We start from the raw sequence: 23,559 nt of genomic DNA, 5'->3' as shown, positions 1-23,559 counted from the left end.
ATTTTAGTGTCATAGCAAAGGGTCTGAATACTTATGTACATGAGGTATTTCTGTATTTCAATTTTAATCAATTTACTGAAATTTCTAAAAGCCTCTTTTCGCTTTGTCGTTATGGGGTATTGTGTGTGTGGATTGATGGCAATTTCTTTTTATTTAATCCATTTTAAATTGAGTCGATAACACAACAAAATGTGGAAAAAGTGAAGGGGTCTAAAAACTTTCCAAAGGCACTGTACATAATCCACTCTAATTCACTTAGGTCTAAGTTACTCTGCAGACGCAGTTCCAATATTCTCATAATAATTCATATTCAGCAATGCTGCAATTGATGCAAGTTCTGAAGTGCTATATTTGACCGAAAGGTTCTCCATCCCTCCTGCTCTTTTTAGAGACAAACAAACACAACAACACAGCCTCAAAAAATATCATACATAATACAGTAACTATAACAGAAATACAGTGAGTCCATCAACATAAAATGTGTTGCCTTTATTTACATATGATGATGATATACATGACACTGCAAAGTAACAAGTCAAAAGGGAAAGGAGGGAGGATAAGATACAGAGATAGGATGAGGGAGGGAGGATAAGATACAGAGATAGGATGAGGGAGGGATGAAAGAGCAGAAGGGCCAGCTGGCCGAATTGGTCGAAGGAAATTTGGGATAAAGGATTAGAGTGAGAAAACATCTGACAGACGAAGGATTTAAATGGAGATTGCAGACAGGAGAGGATGCAGGATGGAGTCAGGACCGGAGGAGGACGTCTCAGTCGTGGTACATTTTGAGGATGCAGCTTTTGATGACTCCCATGTATCTGTCCCACACTACCTGGTGTCTGTGTGTGTGTGTGTGTGAGAGAGAGAGAGAGAGAGAGAGAGAGAGAGGGAGAGCAATGGAGAAAAAGGGAGATTTTAAGGCCTGAGACAAATTCTTAATAAAAAATCAGTTTCATAACATGAAATGGAGCGATCTTTGTTCATTCAGAGTAATGAGGGGTCCACGTTTTAATAACTTTGTCCAATGAATATGTCTTTGTTAAGTGTGTCGTGGTGCAGGGTTGTGTAAACTGTTAACTACATTCCAGAGTGGCTGTGCGAGAAACAAGGTAACTATAGTTTAAGACATAAGGAATGAGATAGAGTGACACCCACTGGTGAAACAGAGACGCCAGCATGAAATGAACATACACAAACACGGCCACACACTCGTTAAAAAGCTGCAACCTATGTGCCCTTCAGTGCCGACATGAACTCCAGACATCGTGATCCAATACTCACTTGAATGTGTCGAGGATGTGTGCTGAGTTAGTGTAGTGGGTGAGGTAGAGCCTCATGTCTCCCGGTGTCCATTTGTCCGACCGGCACGGCTCAATAAACTGAGAGAGAGGAAGAGATGACATCACACGGTCTCACGGGAAGCATAAAAGTCTGCAGACCTTAATATTTCCCTCAAGGGCCAGGGTTGAACACTGCCTGCTTATTATACAGGCTGCTTGTGCAACATGAACAACCATAACAGATGTAAATGCACCTTCTCTACAAGATCGATGAAGAAATCTCTAACGTCTTTCGTGTTGGTGAGCTTGGCAGCAATGTTGACCAGGCCTCTGGAGAGATTCTACGGGAGAAAAGACAGATGCCGTTTCATCATCACTGTTACCATGCTGTAAACAAACATATACACAGATAAAACATTCAAACATTACCATTACTAGCATCATCGTATTCTATTGCAATAGTTGTGTTTATCTATTACTCCAGAGGCCAACCACATGTTCTTGAGTCATCACAAAAGTAGTAGTGGTTAGAAAAGCATGCGTCACTCACCTTGAAATTAGCTTCCATCTCGTTAAATGCTTTAGTTTTCCCCCGAAGAGCCGTACACACCAAACTAGGCAGGAAGAAGACGAGGCAGGAAGAAGACGAGGCAGGGAGAGGAATACAAATAAGGGCACAAAGGATATCAGAACATATTGTTAATGAGGGTAATTATCAAATACTATCACTCATCACATCAGATGATAATCACATCATCATCACACACATACAAAATGACAATGCATTTGATGGATTCTTGACAGGAACTAACCCAAAAACAACTATACAACAAATACAAATACATCAGATGTTTTATTTCTCAAACCTCTTGTGCTGGTCCAGTAGGTCCTTGTCAGTGATTAAAATCTTCAGCTCTTTTAGATCTTGTAAGAACTCCTTTTCCAGATCCACATCCATGTCTTCCACCATGTTATCTGAGAACATGAATTCAAATCAGAAATCTTGATCTAATATTACGATGCTAGATTATGGTGATTAACTCATTTGTTTCCCCTAATTAATGCAGGTCTCTGGAATCATACTACATATTCCATGAATCTGATTGATCAACTGATTCAATAAATCTATGGCAATGAGTGCCTTCGCCCTGGAAGCAGCTGCACCTGGTAGTGGTGTGACCAATGATGTATACATTGACAGAATATTTATAGAATATATGCTTGTCTACGGGTGTGGTCCAGAGTCCAGCTCTCACCCACGGCTCCCACAGTCCAGTTGCTGATGAGCTGCCCTGCGCAGAAAGCAAAGTCCTGGAAGGTGAGATACTGCAGCTTTCTCTTCCCCGTCTCGAAGCGATTGTTGGCAAAGAAGACAATGGCAGCGTAATCTCTGAAACAGGAGGAGGAAAGTGTGGTTTAGAAACAGGTGAGGACATGCTTAGAGAGAAGGTGTTCTATTCATCTGTTTACCTGGCCAGCTTGTCAGAGAGGAGGAAGTGCTGACGGATGTTCTCCACCAGGGGTCCCTTCAGTTCCTCCACAACTTTGAAAACGCGTTTGAAGTTGTCAAACTGTTAGAAAAGTGGAACAATAACACAGTAGCCTTGAAGATTGTGTAGAAAAACACCTTAATTTGCTTCTCAAGACACAGTGGCTACAACAATGTAATGTATTGGAGTTCTTGCAGGTCCTTACTGACATGACAGATTGTCAGACAGATGACATTTGTCTTTCTACATGAGTGTTACTCTTCAGAATCAGAATCAGAATTCTTTTATTTGGCCAAGTATATTTGCACATACAGGAAATTGACTTGGTGAGGTTGGTGCATGGGACATAAAGAACAACAATATAAAAGCATATAATAAAAACAATTCAAAATAGAAAAAACAAATGACAGAATAGAACAATAAATGATGTCGGCTGTGCGAGTATTCATCTCACCTGTCGTCTGCAGCTCTTCAGTGTGATGCCTGTTTTGGCGCTAACATCATCCAGGTCTTTCTTGGTTCCTTTTGAAAGTTTCTTCCCCAGGACCTCTCGCACAAACACACCGTCAAACGCATAGTATCTGTACAGAGAGACAGACAAGAAAAGGCATGGTTTTAAATGACAAGCACAATAGGATGATGGTGGAAGATGACTATGACTATGTACTCCTATTTGACCAGGGTTGATTTGTTTTATTCTAACAAGGTCATGGATATGAGACTTGCAGATAGATAGTAGTATACCATGTCAAGAGGCTACGCAGTAAATGAGGGAATACCACACACTAGGTAATATATGTCTTTTTTTTAGGTAACGTATGTATTTTAGCTTACGCTTTTATCCAAAGCAACTTAGATTGCAGTGAGTGCATACATTTTTCAGTATATATGGTCCCAGCAGGAATCGAACCCACAACCTAAGCGTTGTTAGCGCCATGCTCTACCAACTGAGCCACAGAGGACCACTAGGTGACCTGCAAGGTAGGCCCAGACATAGAGACGGCCATTAGGAGACAGAAGGGCATCAGCACACCTCTCTATAAGCATGGCCTGTCGATGGGGTGGGATCTGGAAGAGCAGCTGGTTGGCCAGTTTGGAGGGGCTGTGCAGGAGCCGCTCACACATCTGGAAGGTTCTGTACTGGTCCATGGTGTCACTGTGCAGGACCTCTGCACTCGCCTCCCACTCCTCCATCACCCCTCCCTCCATCCGTACCTTCACGGCGTCGTTCACTGAGGATGGAACGTGGGTCAAATGTCATTTACATGTGTGGTATGGTTTTACTGTATGTCTACTGTATGTCTATGTCTGTAAATGTGTCATTAGATGAGTTAGGGATTGTGGTCCAAACCTGTGTAGCCATCCAACCAGAACTGATAGACCTCCTCGTCCATGATGGTGGTGTTACCCACAAATACATCCAGCTCCACTGACATCTGGGAGGAAAGGAGCAGGAATGTGCTTTTCATTACAGTCTAAATTTAAATGGACATTTCACTTTGCTATCATCATAAATTGTCACCCGTGGAATGACTGTTCTGTTCTCGTCATAACGGAGCCACAGACATATCCTGGCTAAACAAGACGGCAGCAGCCTGCTACTTACCCTGGTATCAATGTGGATTTAATTATGTTGTACTCTTATACTACAAGCTGACGTGCTAAAATATCAAAGTAAAGGTCTTTGAAGTTGTCTGTGTTTTAACTGAGGTCCATAGAAGGCAAGCTGGCTACCGTTAGCTGGCTATGTAACATTACTACCTCACGGGATACAACTGGTTAATTTAGACTCTCATCTAAAAACCATAACTAATAGTAATCTCATATACAACATAATACACTGGTGTCGACGTTGCGGTTTGTGCTAAAACGCTGCAGTCCATTTGAGACGTTGGCGTCAACAACAGATGCGGCTGAGCACTTCCTGGTGTTGTCACGTGGAGGCTGTTCTTGTGACGTTCCAGGAAGTGGAGCCCCTTTCAGCGCGGACGCTTTTAGAAGCAGAAACATTAGAAACATCATATTATTATTATCAATCATGAATATATTTCGACATTTAAAAAAAAAAAGTCATATTTCACATGCATATAGAAATCAAATGTTATTTTCCCATTAACAAGTTTGTCACAATAAGACTATCATTAGACATGATATTCATCAACACAAAATGTACCATTGATAAATTAATAAAAGTATCATCATGACGACTTTCAACCAAATATCTTTATCCATGTCACAATCACTCGCCTCCTGTTATGTTATGCATGTGCAGACTACTTCCCATGCTGTTAAAGTTCTAGACTTCTAGTTGAAATAGTTTTGGGGAAAAAATAAATGTTAAAGGAAATGGTATATAAATGACCATAACGCCCTGGCCAAGGCTATTCTTCCCATTCAATCATACACATTTCAATGATTAATTAAATGTTAAATGTGATTTTTGTGTTGACTGTTTGAAGAGAATGTTGGGTTACTGGATGTACTGTAATTCCTGTATGTTGTACACATTTGAATGTTCCTTTAAATATCAGATAAAATGTTAGACTCCTGTGATGAACACTCTGTCCCCCTGCGATGCTGTTCCACTCCAGTTACAGTAAAGCTGCCTGGCTGGAAATAAGAGTTGTTTTTCCTCCATGACCTTGTTAGAATAAAACATCAACGCTGGTATTCTTGGTTGCTTTTTATAATTCATAGTTTCCTTTATATGAATGGACATTTTTTAAATTGTGATAGCTAAAAATGTGTGTGTGTATGTGTGTGTGTGCGTGTGTGCGTGTGCGTGTGCGTGTGTGTGCTCTGTCCCCTTTCCCTGTGGAGATTAATCTAAATAAATCCCCCTCCTCACCCCTCCCATCCTCTTTTTCTGTATCTGTCTGTGTCCTTCAAAATTACAAAAGAGAAAAACTACACAGTCAACTGTCTTTTTGTTTTACACCTCTCACTGAAAACCAACCAACCCCCTCCCCCTCTCAGTCCCATCCCGTCTGTTAGCTAACCTCACAGTGCCCTGATTCCATCCCCAGCTCCCCCCCGTCCTGGCTAACACCCTACATTGTTATGGCCTCACTGAAACAATAGAACTGGAGTGCAGGGCGGAAGGATGTGGCCGAATGCCTCAGCTTAAACCATAGAAAAGCATGTTGTCACACTTTCCGTCTGAGTTTGAAATTGTGTACACTGGTAACTGTGATACATTTATTGTTGTAAGTGTGATCCAGCTTGTATGACATATTCTACAGTGAGCAGTAGCTTTCTCTCTCTCTCTTTGTGTGTGTGTGTGTGTGTGTGTGTGTGTGTGTGTGTGTGTGTGTGTGTGTGTGTGTGTGTGTGTGTGTGTGTGTGTGTGTGTGTATTTGGGGGTGGGCCAGGGGTTGGGGGGTGCAGAGTGGGGTCATTTGGTGATCTTTAAAAAATAATAATAATAATTAAATCCTATTGAACCTATCCATCATTTGGAATTTCAAAACAATTTTCAATGTAATGTTTATACTTTATAATTTTTAGTAAGGTGATATAACAAGGTGCACACAATTGACACATGTACATTCGATTTTATAGGTGTGATGTCATTTCTTTCCACGGGATACAATACGTATTATTTTACCGTAGAGGAAGGAGAGGGGAAGTGAGAGCTTCGGAAAGAGGGGGCATTTCTACTACCGCCTCCTCCAGCAGCCTCCACCAGCCTCCACCAGCCTCCAACAGGCAGGGAACATTGTTGTATTGTGGTTATTTATTTTTTCTTTTAAATCCGACACGGGGATTTTTTTGCGTAAGTGAATATTGTGAACTTCACTGCGAGCTTCCTGTGTTCTTTAACGATTTATACTATATGTTCATTGTATTTACGCATTTTGTGTTTAATTGACGATTTTCCTTTCGATTACCCCCGTTGTCCTCAAGCCCTTCTAACGGACGCAGTTTCAGGGATTCTCTAAATGTGAGCGGGTCTGAGGAGGAAACATCGGCGTGAGAAGTGACTGAAGAAGGAGGCGGACATTGTTATTGTCCACTAGCGCAACAGAGGATGAGCACACATCGGGATGCTTAATCTTTGGTCATTTTTCTGCCTCGGCCTCTACATGGATTTTTTTCGCTTGGGCTCATAATCAAAAGGAATGCCATAAACAAATCCTTCAAACGGTGGGAAATACAACATCCATTCGGACAGAACGATCGCAGCTGCTCTTTAGCATGTCATTTTTGATAAGAAAACATGAAGATACCAGCAATACAACATTATCACATCTGTATTCAAGGTTTTTCGATATAGCCTAGGATTACAGGTCGTATGGCTACACAATAAAAAGTAACGGATTTGAATACAGCACGGCAACCTCACCCTCCCTGACTGTAACTAGGACAGTAAGCACACGTAAAGGCCTCTGAAACGCAGATTATCGTCTCTGGTGTGAAGGATGATGGATTAACATTTGATGAAAGCATAGCCTCTTTTCACTTTCGCATAGTTTTATCATCGAAATTTTTCAGGTAATTTTATATATGTTTTTATAGAATGAACACTGCTCCCATTATCTGTTAAGTAAATCAAGAATTGCTGTAGGCCTATTGCCCTACATTTTCCTTCAATGCTGAGAGGGAATAGATAGTAGACATTTTGAAATTATTGCAAAAAGCCTTGTGAACGTGCCACAGTGCTGAGCATCAGCTATTGCAGGCCAGTTCAATTTGCTAAAGTTGTTGGCTACTGTTGCCTAGGACATCCTGTAATAAGGGAAGAATATTTTTCTCAGGTCATTGAATTACAATCAGTCTAAAGATGGGGAGCGACAGTGAGATCTATAATAGAGAGTTGTCAAATATGTCTGACGAGGATTTACTTGCCTGTTCTAAAGAAGAACTGGTGAGCCGACTGCGTAAAGAGGAGTCGGAAAAAATATCCGCTCTTATTCAACGTGGACGCCTGATTAAAGAGGTCAACAAACAACTACAGGGGCACCTGCTTGAAATCAGGGAGCTGAAAGTCATAAACCAGCGTCTACAAGAAGAAAACACAGAATTACGCGATTTGTGCTGTTTTCTCGACGATGACCGACTGAAAGTAAAAAAGCTCGCCCGGGAATGGCAGTTGTTCGGCCACCACGCCGCCAAAGTGATGCGCGAAGACCTGGGCGGATACTTGAAAAAACTGGCAGACCTCGAGAGAATGCAGGACGGACTGGTGAAGGAGAACTTGGACCTGAAGGAACTGTGTCTGGTTTTGGAGGAGGAGTGTGTCAGCAGGAGTGATTCCAGTCCTGGTGGATCCACTGAGCTCAGCCTGCCCTGTATGGTGGCCCGAGACCTGGGGGATGGAAGTTCGAGTACCGGCAGCGTCGGCAGTCCGGACCAACTCCACCTGGTCTGCTCACCTGATGACTGAACATGGGACAGCACTGGATAGGATACTTGACACTAATAACTGAAAAAGAGGACGATGTAGAGAAATATGGGATGATAAAATTGATGAGAGGAATAGAATCGTTTACAATATTCATTGTTATTCAACAGAAGTTTGTTGTGATCATTCTTAGAGGCTAGCCTCCACACTACAGCAGCATCTTCTAACGGCGGTCACGTGTGTCTTCTGCCGCTGCCCTGCGGGACAGCTTGACACGTGATCCCGAGAAAAGACCAGAGACGCACGACGCTCCTGGATGAAGGGTGGCGGCTTTACAAAAGAGGCCACGAAGACACTGACATTAAAAGACTAAAAGATCAAGCTTTATTCAGTTATTATACTTTATTTAAATGTTATGTTTTTACCCACAACAGACTTTTTGAAAGTTTTTCTCTTTTCAGCATTATGCCAAGAGGTGTTTGATGGTGAAAAGAAGGGTGAGGATATGATTTTATCTCATGCACTGGACTACATTGGGAGTAGACTATTTTGTACTGCATTGCACTGGACAGAGCTGTAATGGGTCCTATAGATTCATATGTTAATCCAGTTTTGAGCCATATTAGTCTACTCTACTGTACATGAAATCCAAAAGCACTGAAATAGTTGTGGGGTGATTGAACATTTTTATGTTTTTTTTTAATGAGACCCAATAACTATGTAGTTTATGCATTCTGTCCCTCAGGTCAGGATTGGGGTGCTGTGTGTGTATGATATCACAAACTAACAATGAAATGGTTTATTATCAAATCTGACTTGGGTGACCTTCAGTTTTACACTGAACTTGCTCGGTAGATAGACGTAGTTAGGTGTGCCACAGTACACAGGGCTGTACAACACTAGACTTTGTGATGGGCACCGCACCCTGCTGGTTTGTGTCTTGCACCTGCACCAATGATATCACTTGGACCTCAGTTAGAGCTGGACTGCACACGGCTGAACTCCTCCAGCCGCTTTTCTATCAAACTGGAAGTGCTAGACTGGATTTTACATAATGATGGATTTATAAATGCTGGGAACTAGGCAAGCTGATTGTGTCATTTGTATTTGATTTTGTTATTATTACATTATTATTACCTTTTATTATTATGATTATTGCAGCTATGCTATTACTTCACTCTTTTCTGTTTAAGTTGCCAGTAGTCAGGACCCCAATATAACTCATGTTCTGTGGTAATTCTGTATTCTGAGATATTCTCTCTTTTTGTCTTCATTATCTTGATCTATCAGTATTAACTTACTTTATTAACAAATACAAATTTCTGTTTGCTCATGCTCATGGATTGGATAAGATTTGCTTTGTTGTTGGCTGTGATTGGTGGGCTATGCTCGTAGTGCATTGAAGAGCTTTAAATACACTGGCTGAGACACTCCATCGTGTTCTGACCTTTCTTTGTGTGTTTGACTTTGCAGAAATACATACAGTAGCTCCATATACATGATGCTACATGAACGATTGATCTCTCAACTTGTTTGTTGTGACCTAAATGTCCCCTGACTACACTTGATTGATGTTCCCGTCCATGTCATACAGTACAGCCTGATGTTGTAGATGTTCATCAGTTTTATTTTTAGATCCTTGTTTGCACAGCAAGGGGATCTGGAGTGGACAGTAATGCTTTCACCCACTTAGTGATACACAGAGGTCCTTTGACAGAGAGTACACACATCTTTGACAGAGAGGAGTACACACATCTTTGACAGAGAGGAGTACACACATCTTTGGGCACTCTCTCTCTCTTCAAACCCCGTTTATCATTACAATCATATGAACTTCAAGTGTGTGTGTGTGTGTGTGTGTGTGTGTGAGAGAGAGAGAGAGAGAGAGAGAGAGAGAGAGGGAGAGAGAGAGAGAGAGAGACGTGAGTGACTGAGTGACTCGCTTCATTTTCGAGAACTGGAACAACAGACAGCTCTGTGTTCAGATATCGAGGTCATGTCCAGGTTATTATATAATTTTTAACCAGATTCTAATTTTAATCCCTCGTCCTCGGCTTTCTGTCTTTCTAAGTGAACCCTCGCTCATTTTTGTCATCTGTGCCAGAAAAGAAATCCTAAATATTTTGTGTCCTTTAATATCATCATCTTGATAATCGGTAATCCAACTACTTTCCTTATCTTCTCTTGGTTTATCTGTCACACCTTACCACAAAAGAAACACACTTCAACACATCTTAAATGTTAATTACATCATCTGCTTTTATATGAGAGAAACCTGTATTCCAGGATGTGAAGACTGAAGTTCGGTTCATGTATCACCAGGATAAATGTTTAACAGGAACTGTTGTCTCAGGAACTACATCAATGACATAACCTGCTCTGCAGGTGACCTGTAACACAACCTCAGTGATACAATTCTTTCCCTTCGACATCCATCAAGGAAACAGCAAGCCAGCCCCTTCCTCCCCCAACACACATTACATCCATAAGGTTGCCAGGCAGCAACATCAAGCAGGAAACTTGACCAATTCAAAACAGAGCCACTTACTAATGGGTCTCACACTAAAGATGCCTTTTGTCTTTCACCCATTGTACTTATGTTTTGAAACATAGAAATTGTCTTAAATAATATCCCTTTGGTAGTATACTAATCACACAGCAGACAACAGTCATCAAATACATGATTTGTCACATTGTCTTTTATTGTCTCTGAGTTATTGTACAGTTTTGAATTATTACATCAAAACAAAGGCACTGCCCACTGAACCCACTCATCATTCAAAGCAAAGACAAATTATCAAAAATATACTACACTCTCAACAATAAATGCATTTCTATAGAATCTATATATTTTACTCCTATGGTCCTGCCTTAGTTGTCTTTCAAATTCTCCAAAAAGTACTTTAGATAAATAACTAATTTCTGTTGTACTAAAGATATATTATGACCCTAACTATTTAGCTGTAGGTAGGTGCATAGTATTCAATATAATGATAGCTAGCATTCAAACAAAACACTTAACAAAACACTTCAGCATGCACAAATAAATCTAATATATATACTCATATATTATAAAATATAATTAATTCTAACAATTGGATTTTGGAGGCCCTATGTCCATATGTATGTTGAACATGTAGTGTTGTACAACGCAATTGTAAATGAATCGCCTTGGTTGACAATAAAACATACGTTTAAATGTAACTTATTTGTATAATGCTACTTTCTGGGGTTTAATGACACATAAAGTTAGAGGTTATATGTAACAGGTCAATTCCTTTTAAAATAGTGAAACAACATAATCTTGTAAAAATATGATTTGTATGTATCTGGATGTTTTTCTGTGTGTTAGTGTATTCAGTGTTGTGTGTGTACGGTCTGTGTGTTAGTGTATTCAGTGTTGTGTGTGTACGGTCTGTGTGTTAGTGTATTCAGTGTTGTGTGTGTACGGTCTGTGTGTTAGTGTATTCAGTGTTGTGTGTGTACGGTCTGTGTGTTAGTGTATTCAGTGTTGTGTGTGTACGGTCTGTGTGTTAGTGTATTCAGTGTTGTGTGTGTACGGTCTGTGTGTTAGTGTATTCAGTGTTGTGTGTGTACGGTCTGTGTGGAAAACCAGATACATTTAGCTTCTACAGTATCATCACTGTCTATATCGTCATCATCATCATCATCATCATCATCATCACTGTCTATATCGTCATCATCATCATCATCATCATCATCACTGTCTATATCGTCATCATCATCATCATCATCATCATCATCACTGTCTATATCGTCGTCAGCATTGTCATCATCATCATCACTGTCTATATCGTCGTCAGCATTGTCATCATCATCATCATCATCACAGTCATCGTCGTCGTCATTGAAGACAGCATCATCATCATCATCGTTGTTGTCAACATTGCCAGTTTTTTTCGCCACCGTGGGGAGGCTGTCAATCACAGGGTGAGGATAGTAGGGGAGTGAAGGGAGTGATCTGACTGGTCCCCACTGCTGCTGCTCCGGCGGTGGGCGATGCTACAGGGCTGGGGGTTCCGAGACTGATGCGTCGTACCGTGGTGAGAGGAGGAGGGTAGGTTGGGCAGAGCCTGGGAGGACACACTAGCAGTGGTGTCTGAGGAGCCAGAGGGATAGGTGAAGACCAGACTGGCCGTGAAAGGAGTGAGACATGGAGTAGAGATCAGAATTGGGGTGTGCAGGGATTCAGATTCAAAGGGAACTGTAGTGGCGGCTGAGGTCACATGCCTGGTAGGGATAGTAATTTTGGGTTTTGGCTTCTCCGTCTTCGGCTGGTGCTTTGCTGAGGGCCCCGGTAGGTTATAATCCCCTGGTTCAATCTTGATACCTCCCAGTGAGGGTAGCTCTCCATTCGAGTCAGAATCCGAGTCAGAGTCTTGGATCTTGCAAATGGGACGGTGGGCCCCTAGGACCAACTCAAGCTTTTCTTTCTCTTTTTGCAGCTCAGCAATCTCCTTCTGTAGACGGGACTTTTCTTCCTCCAAATCGTCTGTCTCCTAATAGAGAGAAAATGAAAGAGGAAATGTGAGAGCTGTGTTGTAAATCCATTCTTCTTAAATGGGTCAAAAATCCCAGTAATTCAAACATCAGATGTGGGAGGCGTCACAGAAGGGATCGACAAACTTTTCAAATTCAAGGTAAAAGTTTACTTACACCTTGCAGCGTGTCTGTCAGCTCACGACGACGATTACGACACTTGGCAGCTGCCTGCTTGTTTCTCTCCCTCCTTATTCTGCGTCTCTCGATCTCTTCTTGGGATAGCTTGGGTGAGAAAAAAAAGATACTATAAAGCTTGAAGAGCTTGACATTTTTTAAAAATTAATAAATACTTTTATGAAAGTTTAGTGCAACTTGAAAGACATTTAGTTGATCTCAAATGAATGAGTGGACGACACTGAATAGGAGATGGCCTCCCAGAGGCTGCCAGCCTGGCTTCACCATCATCGCCTGCCATGTCTGTTGACAGCTGTTGAGACTACATAGAGGATGACCCTAAAACATCATTGAATTGGTCAAATACTACCACCCTGTGTATAAACTTAGTCATCACATTCAAATGTTTACAATGGCCATTCATTTCGTAATGTCTGAGCCTTTGTCGTTTGGTTACTCCCTTCCTCCTACTTCAACTATTTGCTCAGTTGTGCCTGTTCATCCAATACCTCCCGCCCTTGTATTGTGATGAGTCACACTCAGACCCCCGCCGTGACTCAGGTATGAGTCATATGACTTGCCCGGGTGAGTCACATGATAGCTTACTTCCTGTCCCATCAAATTTCAGCTCACTGAAAGCCACACATTGAAGTGGTGTGAATGAAAGGCTTTACCCTCAAGGAAAAAAAAGTTTTAGGAACTTCACAATTAGCTTCAGACTTGCCATCTTGCATTTTGTGAATTTGCATAACATGGACGATTTTTTGGCAAAGTCAAGCTCTTTCGTAATTTCTTTCACATGCAGTATTATGCCAAGGTCACACACTGTCCTCAAACATCTAAAAACATGATAAGGGAGTTCAGTGTTCACAGCCGTTTCAAAGTCAATATCAACAAAACAAATGTGGGGTTGATACCGGACTCTGGAGCTTCAGAATTTTCACAAAAAGGTGTTAGACGTCCTGTACTACTACTAACAGACCTCTCAGCCATGTTTATTTCAATTCTCCCCCTATGACACATGACCAGTGAAATTGCCACGCCATGTCAGACGTGAACCCAGTCACAGATCCTACAGGATATTACACACTACTGACACACTGACTCAACCCTCTGTCTCCACACCTCTGTCAAATTTGTAGTCAGCTTGGGATTCTGAGCTTCCCAGTTCCTATATGCAGCATCGAAACTATTGACCCCCCAAAAATCCACATTGAATAGGGACTAATACCCGTCTCTGTGAAGACCTCTTATAAATCAAAATGTATACTATGTTAAGACTCCTGGTATAATACCACGCCCACATTTTGACAGAATAATACCAACCCACAGAGTTATGCTCAATATAAATATTTCGATTGAGAGAGTCACAAAATATGTGGGCTAAAGACTATTTTCTTACATGTTCATCGTTCCTGCGTCTGGTTGAGTTCCCGGAACCTGCGGCTGCTTTTATGACACCTGGTCTGAAGATGTGTGGTTGAGAAAAAGAGGGGTTCAGGGCCCCTAAGAGAGGAGGGTAAGGGGGGCGAGCGGACCGCGAGGGGCCCGGCGGAGGCAAGAGTGAGGGCTGGATCATCCACTGCAGGTCTTGGTTGGAAGTGATGGCGTTGAGGCTTGGTACAAAATGACTACTTCCTGCTGCAGTGAATTTCTGTAAAGACAGAGAGAAAAGGGTAGGGAATGGTTATGAGATAGTGGAAAACTGACTACAATTATTTTGAGTTATTCATTTAGATGCATTAGGATGTAATAATTAATTGTTTATTGTGACCATGAAATACTAGAATGTGTGACTTCTCAACAATATGTGGCCTAACCTTGCACAAGCCAATGAAACAGAGATAGATGTGTTGTGTGTATCAGAAAGATAAAGCCAAAGTCACATTTAATCTTTTACATAACTGTCATTGTTTTCTTTTGAAAGATTATCACTTTTAAGATGCTAGGAATACATCGCATTAGATGTTGCTATACATTCACCCTTACCTTGATATAATGAGGCAAACCTGATACTTTGTATTGTGACATTATTATGCAATTACTACTATTAAGTTACGGTCTGCAATATCATAATCCTTGAAATAATAAAATAATTAATGTTGTTTATTGGTGTCTATCAATCAGTCCTGTAATAGTAAAGGCTGTACCTGTTCCTGTTGAGTAGCGGTGGTGGTGCTGCCCTGCGACGCGGGGCTCGATCCGGGGTGGGGGGACCCAGAGTTGCTGTTGGGGTACGACGGGAGGCCTTTGTTCCCAAAGTTTCGGTACATCTTGATTGTTAAAATGTTTTCCCGATGTCAGCAAAGTATTCCAGATGAGTTCAATTAAAGGCTACCAACTTCAGAATAATGTTGAAGAGTGAACTATCCGGTTGTCACGTTCACTATTTCAAACGTCGGGCAAACCCACCTTGTTGCGGGAAATCGGCAGAATCCAAAAATATGTAATTTGACGGGGGAACGAGGAAACTATAATGGAGAGGCTTCTTCTTCTATGTTACAGAATCCTGGAAAGTTAATGTGAATTCCCCCTAACGTCTACTGCTCACGTATGTTAGACTGAAAATTCCAGAATGATTGTGAGGTTATAAACACCCAAACCAATACTATAGATATAACACGCCCCTCCCAATTTACGGGAAATGGTGTTGTCTGTCATTTGGCTTGCAGCTGACCACGTGCGGATGACGTATATGACCATATTTGGTGAGTTTCCTCTAGAATTTTCCCGGGATTCCGTTTGACGGGTGAAGGAGAACTAGAAGCTCGTTGCCGTATCTAATTATTTGAATTGCCGCCACATATGTTCCCTTTCCCTGTCTCTGACTCTATCAACCATATAATGTGTTTGGTGGAAATGTATCCTTCAGAAACTTATGGTATTGTCTCCTTCCAGTCACTGTGGGGAGGTTTCCCAGACAATGAGTAAAACTAGTCCTGGACTAAATCACACTTTCAATGGCAAATATCCATTGAGGATGCAATTTAGTCTGGGACTAGGCTTAATCTATGTCCGGAAAACCAGTGTGCTCTAAATTTGGCAGGCATGTGAGCGTTGACCGTGTCATATGTGCTGGTAAAAGGACGCTGCCTGGACCAGATTGTTTTTGCAGGACTGGTGCTCAAAACAGACTGACAACGGTCGCGTGTTTCTTCTGCTAGATAGATTGGTTGGCTGCATGTAAACTAGAAAAAAGAGCCCTGAATGCCTTGAGGATTGGGCACACACTTCTAAACCACACTGAATGTGAAACGCTGGCTTTGGCTGAAGGTGGTGAGTCAGCGGATGACATTCATTGGTATTTCACAATCCGTTTCAACTGTGTAGTAGGCTAGCTGTAGTCAAATATTCAGTTCAAAAAGAGAGCCATCACGGAACCATGCTCACAGTAGACAGTCACTCCATTGAGCGATGTCGCTGGACAGCTGCTGTCCTTGGACATCATGAATGGGGGCGAGTTCCCGACATGGGTTTTACTCATCTATTGTAGGATATTACTTGGACAGATAATTGAAGCCAATACCTGCTTTTACAGTTGCACCTTTATCATATTTTCTCCTCAATTAAAGGCGACTCAAAATAGGGTCTATTGCGATTCATTTGGGATAAATGCATTAGATATGATGAAACATAAAATAGCAGGTCCACTAATAAATTGGTGAAAAAGATGACTCTGAAGACATCTTCATCACCACCACCACCACCATCGTCATCATCATCATCATCATCATCATCATCTTGACTAATGATATTCATGATCTTAATCAGTGGAGGCCTTTTCTTGTCAGTGTTGTTGTGTCACTTCATTGTTACAATTGTCACCACTGCCTGGAGTATCAGAATGAGTGTCATTCCTGCATTGAGTGAAAACGAAACACTTTCCCTTCGGCCTGGAATTGTTGTGTTATGTGTCACAGTGACCTATTTATTGTTTCCACTTCCTCCTGTCTCCTATAGAAGCACATGTATCCTTCTGTTCCTGGTGTACCACATGGAAGATGCCTTATCAGTGTGGAAAAGAAGGGAGAGGTGAATATGACTTAACCTCTCTGGAATGCAGCGATGACACACCCATTCTGCCTCTCGGTGACATGCCATAACATGTTGGTAGGCTACTCATCGCTTGACGCTTTTATGCGCTGGTTCAGAAGTACATCAGTGATGTAAGTCTTTTATGCGCTGGTTCAGAAGTACATCAGTGATGTAAGTCTCAGACATGCATGTAAAGGTCCGACACACAGCACACCCATGGACATTCCACCCTACACACACCCAAATGCCTTGAATTTAGCAGTATGATCTCCAGTCACACACACACACCCACACACAACCACACAGTGTGACCTAAGGGAAATTAAACATGTGAAAAAAATGTAAGCAATGTCCTGCCACACTTTTTTTTTCTCCTGGACTACTTTAGCTAACAAGCATGACACTTTCCTTATGATAGTACAATTCTATACTTTGTCTCACTTTTCACACGTAGTTGTTAGACAATACAATACAATACAATACAATACAATACAATACAATACAATACAATACAACTTTCCCTCTGTTCAACTCTCCCTGACCGCACACACACACACACACACACACACACACACACACACACACGCACACACAAACACACACAGCTGAGAATCTCTACTTTGATAGCACCTGGTTGATAAATGTGTTTGAGTGCATTATTTTAGCATCATCAGTGATTCGGATGGTGCACAATCTTCATCTTCCAAAGAGTGGCGACAGTACTAAGATTAGTGACCATGGTCATACACATCAACACATCAGTGAGTGACCACCTTGGCTGTATTCTATTAATTTAACCAGAATAAAAAACCTTCATCTTTAGGATTTACAAAGACTGATATCCCAGCAAACCAATCAGTGTACAGTTTGATATCGGGAGGAATGTGTATTTGGACCAATGCGGTGTCCTGCTGGTCTGGTCTGCCACGCAGGCACCGACCAGGCGACCAATACCAGCACAGCACTGGAAGAAGGGCGGGTTCTAGGAAGCACCGTCGTTCACGTAGGTACGTGTAAGTTTAACCTGTTTTATAAGTTCGTTATTTTCTCCAGGAATATGACATGGACTTGTTTGTTTTGTAAACAGTTGTATAATTTGAAATATTTCACGTTGCTACAGTTGAATGTCAACATCTCTCACAGAAATGCCTGCAACAGGCTAAGCTAGCCAAGGCTCTCCTGTTAGCATTAGCTATAAACGAACTAGCGAAAACCTACCCAGTGTCTGACTGTTGAAAGGTCGACACGTCTCCTAAAACACGTGAAGCTTATGATAGCTCTCTCTGCAGACAAGTAGGACATAGCAACAGCTACTGTCTTTCCAAATTCAAACGTTGTTGTTTTTACTCTAGCTACAGAACTGCTGTTTACGATGGACCTGCCACATCATGGCTACCGAGCAGGTAAGTATCGTAGCAGCCTTGTGGGGATGTTATCTGATGGTGGTTGTACAGCAGCTGTTGATTCAGCTCAATAGTACTGGAAGATCCTTCTGCACTGAGCATTTAGCTACTTATGTCGTATGGTGTAGTTGAGATCAATGTAACACCCCTTGCCTTGGAACAGGACACAAGTTCATATGACTACCATATGTGGAAAACCATTTCTCACATCGCATATTTTATCATCCATATAAAGGATTATGTACATTGTTATAGCATTGCTATAACATTGCAAAACGTTCACTCCCTGTTCTTGCAATCCTTGTTGTGCTCTACTCTCACTTCTCTCTCTCTCTCTATAGCAGCAAAGCCAAGAGCCCGTGCTGCTCCCCCCACTGGGGACCCCCTCCTCTTTGAAGATACCAGCTCTGCAGCGCCAGCAATGAACAATCAGGGGTACTACACACCTGGGTATAACATGGGAGGACCTACAGGTGGAGGGGCCGGGGGCGCTGGGCCCAACAACCTGTTCGCTGACCCAATGGCCAATGCAGCCATGATGTATGGTTCCACCCTGGCCAACCAGGGAAAGGATATAGTCAACAAGGAGGTGAGAAAAGCTCGATATAGGAGCAGCTATCCGCTCTGATAGGGATTTCCAATAGGCTACTAGATGGAGACAGCTTATTTACGGCCACAATGCTTTCACTAGTCCTTTCACTTGAGCTATATGTTTCCGGTCTGTATTGTGTTACTTTACTGGCTCCATGTGTGTCTGAATGATGCAGTGTCTGACAGAGTCAAGTGTTGACCTCTACCTTGGATGGCTTCTTAAAGTATTATGACACAACTTCGGCTCTTGAGAGCACTCCCCATGAGAGAAGTTAACCTTGTGCAATCTCTGCCTTTCAGATCAGCCGATTCATGTCTGTGAATAAGCTGAAGTATTTCTTTGCCGTCGACACCAAATATGTCATGAAGAAACTTATGCTCCTCATGTTCCCATACACACACCAGGTAACCAAGTGATTTATTACATCAAAGACACGCTGTATCACGTTCTCACACGTTATGTTCCACACTGTGTGCCACCCAACAGCACTGTTCTACTCCTGTCAAGGTCATGCAGGAGAATCGTGGCGTTCCTTTATCGTCTTGTCTCATATTCTCTCACACATATCAGTTAGTCAAGCCTCCGAACTAGATAATCACTGCCTTCACCACCTCTCCAGCGCGTGTGTGTGTGTGTGTGTGTGTGTGTGTGTGTGTGTGTGTGTGTGTGTGTGTGTGTGTGTGTGTGTGTCTGTCTGTGTTCTCATATAGCTGATGAACGTACTGTACTGTAGTCTCTTTAGACATAGCTTTGTTATAGTCTTATAGTCATAGCTAGTTCCTGCACACGTTCCTTACTCAGATTAAGGGAAATGATTATGTTTAAAAGCGCTAAGTATTCTGTGACCTGATAATTGTGAGGGGCAGTAAGAACTATATGTCTCTGCTTCTCTGTGACGTTGGCTTAATGTGTTTCATTTTGTGGTGATAGGACTGGGAAGTTCGTTACCATAGAGACACTCCTCTCACTCCCAGACATGATGTGAATGCGCCTGATCTTTACATACCAAGTGAGTTTGTATTTCATAGCATTATACCAAAGTGGATATTCAAAATATGTTTAATACCGAAGTATTTAACATAATGATGAATGTTTTGGAATGGCTGCATTGCATTTAGGTTTGGGGAATATAACCATACTTGTTTTTCAGCAATGGCTTTCATCACCTACATTTTGCTGGCTGGGATGGCCCTTGGGATTCAGAAGAGGTTTCTAAAACTTGTGATGTTGATATTATGTATATGTTTCAGTCATAATTGTGTATTTTTTACAGAATCAAATAATTCATTTTCCATTTAATCATTTTTGTCTCCTCTTCAATGGCAGGTTCAGCCCAGAGGTCCTGGGCCTGTGTGCCAGCACTGCTCTGGTGTGGGTCATCATTGAGGTGTTGGTCATGTTGCTGAGCCTCTACCTGCTCACTGTTCACTCTGACCTATCGACCTTTGACCTCATTGCCTACAGTGGATATAAATATGTGGGGTGAGGACTCTTCACATTATACTCTCTTCTCATATTTACATTTACATTTAGCAGATGCCTTTATCCAAAGTGACTTACAACATCAGTCATCATAAGAAAAAGTATTCAGGGGCTATTGGCAGTTACAATGCTAGAAAAAGCATTATTTATTTATTATTAATTATTTATTTATTTGTAATGAAATGTAAATATTCTCATTATGTTTTTATTATGTTAGGCATTCTCTGGTTAATTCAATTCAGCATGATGGTAAAGCTTTTAGTTTGGAACTAAATTATGTCAACCTTGCAGCCTATATAGCAAGTGATTTCCTACTGAACTATCAATACCATGATTTGCCAGTTTTGACCCTTTTGTGTGCCTGTGTGTTTCAGGATGATCTTCACTGTGCTGTCAGGTCTGCTGTTCGGCAGCGATGGCTATTTTGTAGCTCTCGCCTGGTGCTCATGTGCCCTTATGTTTTTCATTGTGAGTATTAGAGAACTACGGTGTACCCCTCTGTACCCCTCTGTACCCCTCTGTACCCCTCTGTACCCCTCTGTACCGCTCTGTACCCCTCTGTACCCCTCTGTACCGCTCTGTACCCCTCTGTACCCCTCTGTACCCCTCTGTACCGCTCTGTACCTCTGTGTACCACTCTGTACCGCTCTGTACCCCTCTGTACCGCTCTGTACCCCTCTGTACCGCTCTGTACCCCTCTGTACCGCTCTGTACCTCTCTGTACCCCTCTGTACCTCTCTGTACCACTCTGTACCGCTCTACCACTCTGTACCCCTCTGTACCGCTCTGTACCGCTCTGTACCGCTCTGTACCCCTCTGTACCTCTCTGTACCTCTCTGTACCGCTCTGTACCGCTCTGTACCTCTCTGTACCCCTCTGTACCTCTCTGTACCTCTCTGTACCTCTCTGTACCGCTCTGTACCTCTCTGTACCTCTCTGTACCTCTCTGTACCGCTCTGTACCGCTCTGTACCTCTCTGTACCCCTCTGTACCTCTCTGTACCTCTCTGTACCGCTCTGTACCGCTCTGTAGCCACAGTGTTTTGCTTTTATTGTTGTTAAGCTAAATTTGGTTATTAACATGATGTCTGTAAACAAACAAAAACACATACTGCTTTCTCCCTCAGGTTCGCTCTCTTAAAATGAAGATTCTGTCATCCCTCTCCTCTGATTCCATGGGGGCGGGAGCATGTGCCAAACCTCGACTCCGCCTCTATATCACCGTGGCCACCGCTGCCTTTCAGCCAATCATTATTTACTGGCTCACTTCTCATCTGGTCAGGTGACCTGGAAGGGGGTTTGACCCTGAGGTCCTTTGGCATTGAACTTAAAATCACGGGCCAGTTCAGGTGGTTGGAATGTTACAGGACGTTCAGGTAGAAATGCACCGTGTAGAACAGGCATGCATGACTGTCGTGGTCACGGGAGTCATGTCAGCTTTATAAATTACATTTCTAACTGCAACTAACTTTGAACGTTTCAACTTACTGAATATACCCCACATGTTGATGCCCATCTACAAACTTGGTTGTTGTGAATGTCACTTTTACCTGCCTTTCAGCTCATCTGTCAATCAACAAAAAAATAACAAGGTTTGTGTTCAGCTAATGGGTGTTTTTTTTTTTTTTTATGAACTTTTCTCTTTGATTTACAGACACAGCAATTCACGCTGGAAGGCTTTTATGCTTTTCCACCATGAATGTTACACAGGACAATGCTCATTTTGCCACCTTCCTTATTGAGAAAGAAGGACATTGTATCAAACATGCGTGGGCACCAGAAACACACACTGGTTTTTCCCAGTTTCTTCTTTTACAAAGTTACCGTAGTATGTGTTACCCATGAATTGGGCTTACCAGACATTCTTTGATGACTGAAAGAAACCTTCAACATAAGGCTAACACCTAAGAAACTGTCCTTTAAAAGGGTTTAACAGTTACAGATAAATTAAGTTTCATTCCCTCCTGATTCCCTGAATTGCTAGGATGATATTTATAGCCAATGCCCAATATCTTTTCTTTATATGTTTTCCCTGTTCATCCCTCCTTTTTTATTTATCTAAACTTTATGGCGCATGAACTACAGTGTTTGATTTCTTTTGTAGAAAAATAAACATATTTAGCTTTGAATTTTAACCATGCCTCTGCCATTTTGTCAACTAAATATATTGTTTTGGTTAGCTCTGTCATAATCCTTTTTACAAGTTTGCATTTGTGGCGAAAGAAGGGAATTTGGGGGAACTTTTCTTGTGTTTTTGACTACAGAATGTAGAAAATGTTTTATTTTATTTGTATTTAACCTTTATTTTAGCAGGGAATCCCAATGAGACCAAGGTTTCTTTTACAAGCGAGCCCTGCATACACATTAGTTTAATACATAATACACATACAAAATCACAACATAATAAAACACAATCAAGATAAACAAACACACTTTTCAACAAAGAGGTCCTCTATGAAAACTTTAAACTGCCCCAGCGGCACCAGAGCAACCAATTGAAACGTCCGCTGCAGATTGTTCCAGCAGTGAGGTGCACCACAACTAAAAGCGCCTTTACCCAATTCGGTGACAACCGAGGAAGTTAACCAACTCTGAGAACGAGTTAGGTCATTTATGTTCTTGAATTTCAAGCACAGGAATGAAGGTTGATTGCACAATCCACTGTCTGCTGTTCAGTGAAAGGCAAGATATATTCCTATAAAAGAAGCCCACCTTAAATCTTAGCTTTTTAACAACCTCAAGTCTTTGTCAAACCAAATGCCCAGGTATTTATGAGAGAGCCTGGTCAATCGTGGGGGCAATAGCATATAGAGGCAGGTTACAATTATTTACAGATAATCCAATATTGTTGATGTAAAAAGAACCGGACCAAGAATCGACCCTTGTGGGACACCCTTTGTTATGTCCAGAAAACCTGATTTAACACCATCAGTTAAGACACTGCGTTCTGTCCGTTAAATAATTTTCAAACCATCTACATGAAGCCTGATCCAGGCCTATTTCAGACAACCTCTGAATGAGTACAGAACTACAGAAAGACATTGGTATGGTGCTGGAAATAATGAATATGAGGTTATCTTCCTTCAAACGATCCCTCAAAACCCATATTTTTAAACTTTCTTTTAATCTGTAACTATTCTTATTGTGATGAAATACAAGCATTATTATTATTTATTATTATTAAAGTGGTGAAGTGCTCCTTTAAGGCGGGAACGCGCTCGGTGCGCGTAACTGCAAAGCGTCCTTTTGGTTTCCAC

General features: G+C 41.8%; 4 protein-coding genes across 10 annotated transcripts; 2 read left to right on the top strand and 2 right to left on the bottom strand.

The window, feature by feature from the left end:
* Window positions 1–470: 470 nt before the first annotated feature.
* On the bottom strand, window positions 471–4,661 carry fibpa (fibroblast growth factor (acidic) intracellular binding protein a). Its single transcript, XM_083685587.1, has 11 exons — window positions 4,377–4,661; window positions 4,122–4,206; window positions 3,804–4,002; window positions 3,225–3,351; window positions 2,751–2,851; window positions 2,537–2,670; window positions 2,147–2,255; window positions 1,831–1,894; window positions 1,535–1,621; window positions 1,282–1,379; window positions 471–839 (listed from the first exon to the last, which is right to left on the bottom strand). The coding sequence occupies exons 2-11, from the start codon at window positions 4,204–4,206 to the stop codon at window positions 770–772; spliced, it is 1,074 nt and encodes a 357-aa protein (XP_083541713.1). The 5' UTR covers window positions 4,377–4,661; the 3' UTR covers window positions 471–769.
* A 2,150-nt stretch (window positions 4,662–6,811) lies between these two features.
* On the top strand, window positions 6,812–9,547 carry ccdc85b (coiled-coil domain containing 85B). Its single transcript, XM_083685768.1, has one exon. It carries the CDS (start codon window positions 7,554–7,556, stop codon window positions 8,154–8,156), a length of 603 nt encoding a protein of 200 aa, XP_083541894.1. The 5' UTR covers window positions 6,812–7,553; the 3' UTR covers window positions 8,157–9,547.
* A 1,303-nt stretch (window positions 9,548–10,850) lies between these two features.
* On the bottom strand, window positions 10,851–15,297 carry fosl1a (FOS like 1, AP-1 transcription factor subunit a). The gene is made up of 4 exons (XM_083686163.1): window positions 14,942–15,297; window positions 14,194–14,445; window positions 12,792–12,899; window positions 10,851–12,634 (listed from the first exon to the last, which is right to left on the bottom strand). The coding sequence occupies exons 1-4, from the start codon at window positions 15,062–15,064 to the stop codon at window positions 12,059–12,061; spliced, it is 1,059 nt and encodes a 352-aa protein (XP_083542289.1). The 5' UTR covers window positions 15,065–15,297; the 3' UTR covers window positions 10,851–12,058.
* A 2,496-nt stretch (window positions 15,298–17,793) lies between these two features.
* On the top strand, window positions 17,794–22,437 carry yif1a (Yip1 interacting factor homolog A). Of its 7 annotated transcripts, none has more exons than XM_083686704.1 (9): window positions 17,794–17,833; window positions 18,179–18,229; window positions 18,571–18,818; window positions 19,121–19,225; window positions 19,752–19,830; window positions 19,972–20,029; window positions 20,148–20,303; window positions 20,678–20,771; window positions 21,430–22,437. In XM_083686704.1, the coding sequence occupies exons 2-9, from the start codon at window positions 18,199–18,201 to the stop codon at window positions 21,586–21,588; spliced, it is 930 nt and encodes a 309-aa protein (XP_083542830.1). In that variant the 5' UTR covers window positions 17,794–17,833; window positions 18,179–18,198; the 3' UTR covers window positions 21,589–22,437. The 7 variants fall into 7 exon arrangements, with proteins under 7 accessions (XP_083542830.1, XP_083542833.1, XP_083542827.1 ...); XM_083686707.1 differs by having other exon boundaries at window positions 17,795–17,833; window positions 18,574–18,818; XM_083686705.1 differs by having other exon boundaries at window positions 17,824–17,839.
* The last annotated feature ends 1,122 nt before the right edge of the window (window positions 22,438–23,559 follow it).

Source organism: Argentina silus (assembly GCF_951799395.1).
Source record: "Argentina silus genome assembly, chromosome: 15".
NCBI classification, from domain to species: Eukaryota; Metazoa; Chordata; class Actinopteri; order Argentiniformes; family Argentinidae; genus Argentina; species Argentina silus.
Note: the sequence above shows the minus strand (reverse complement) of the source record. Positions and strands in the feature narration are given on the sequence as shown.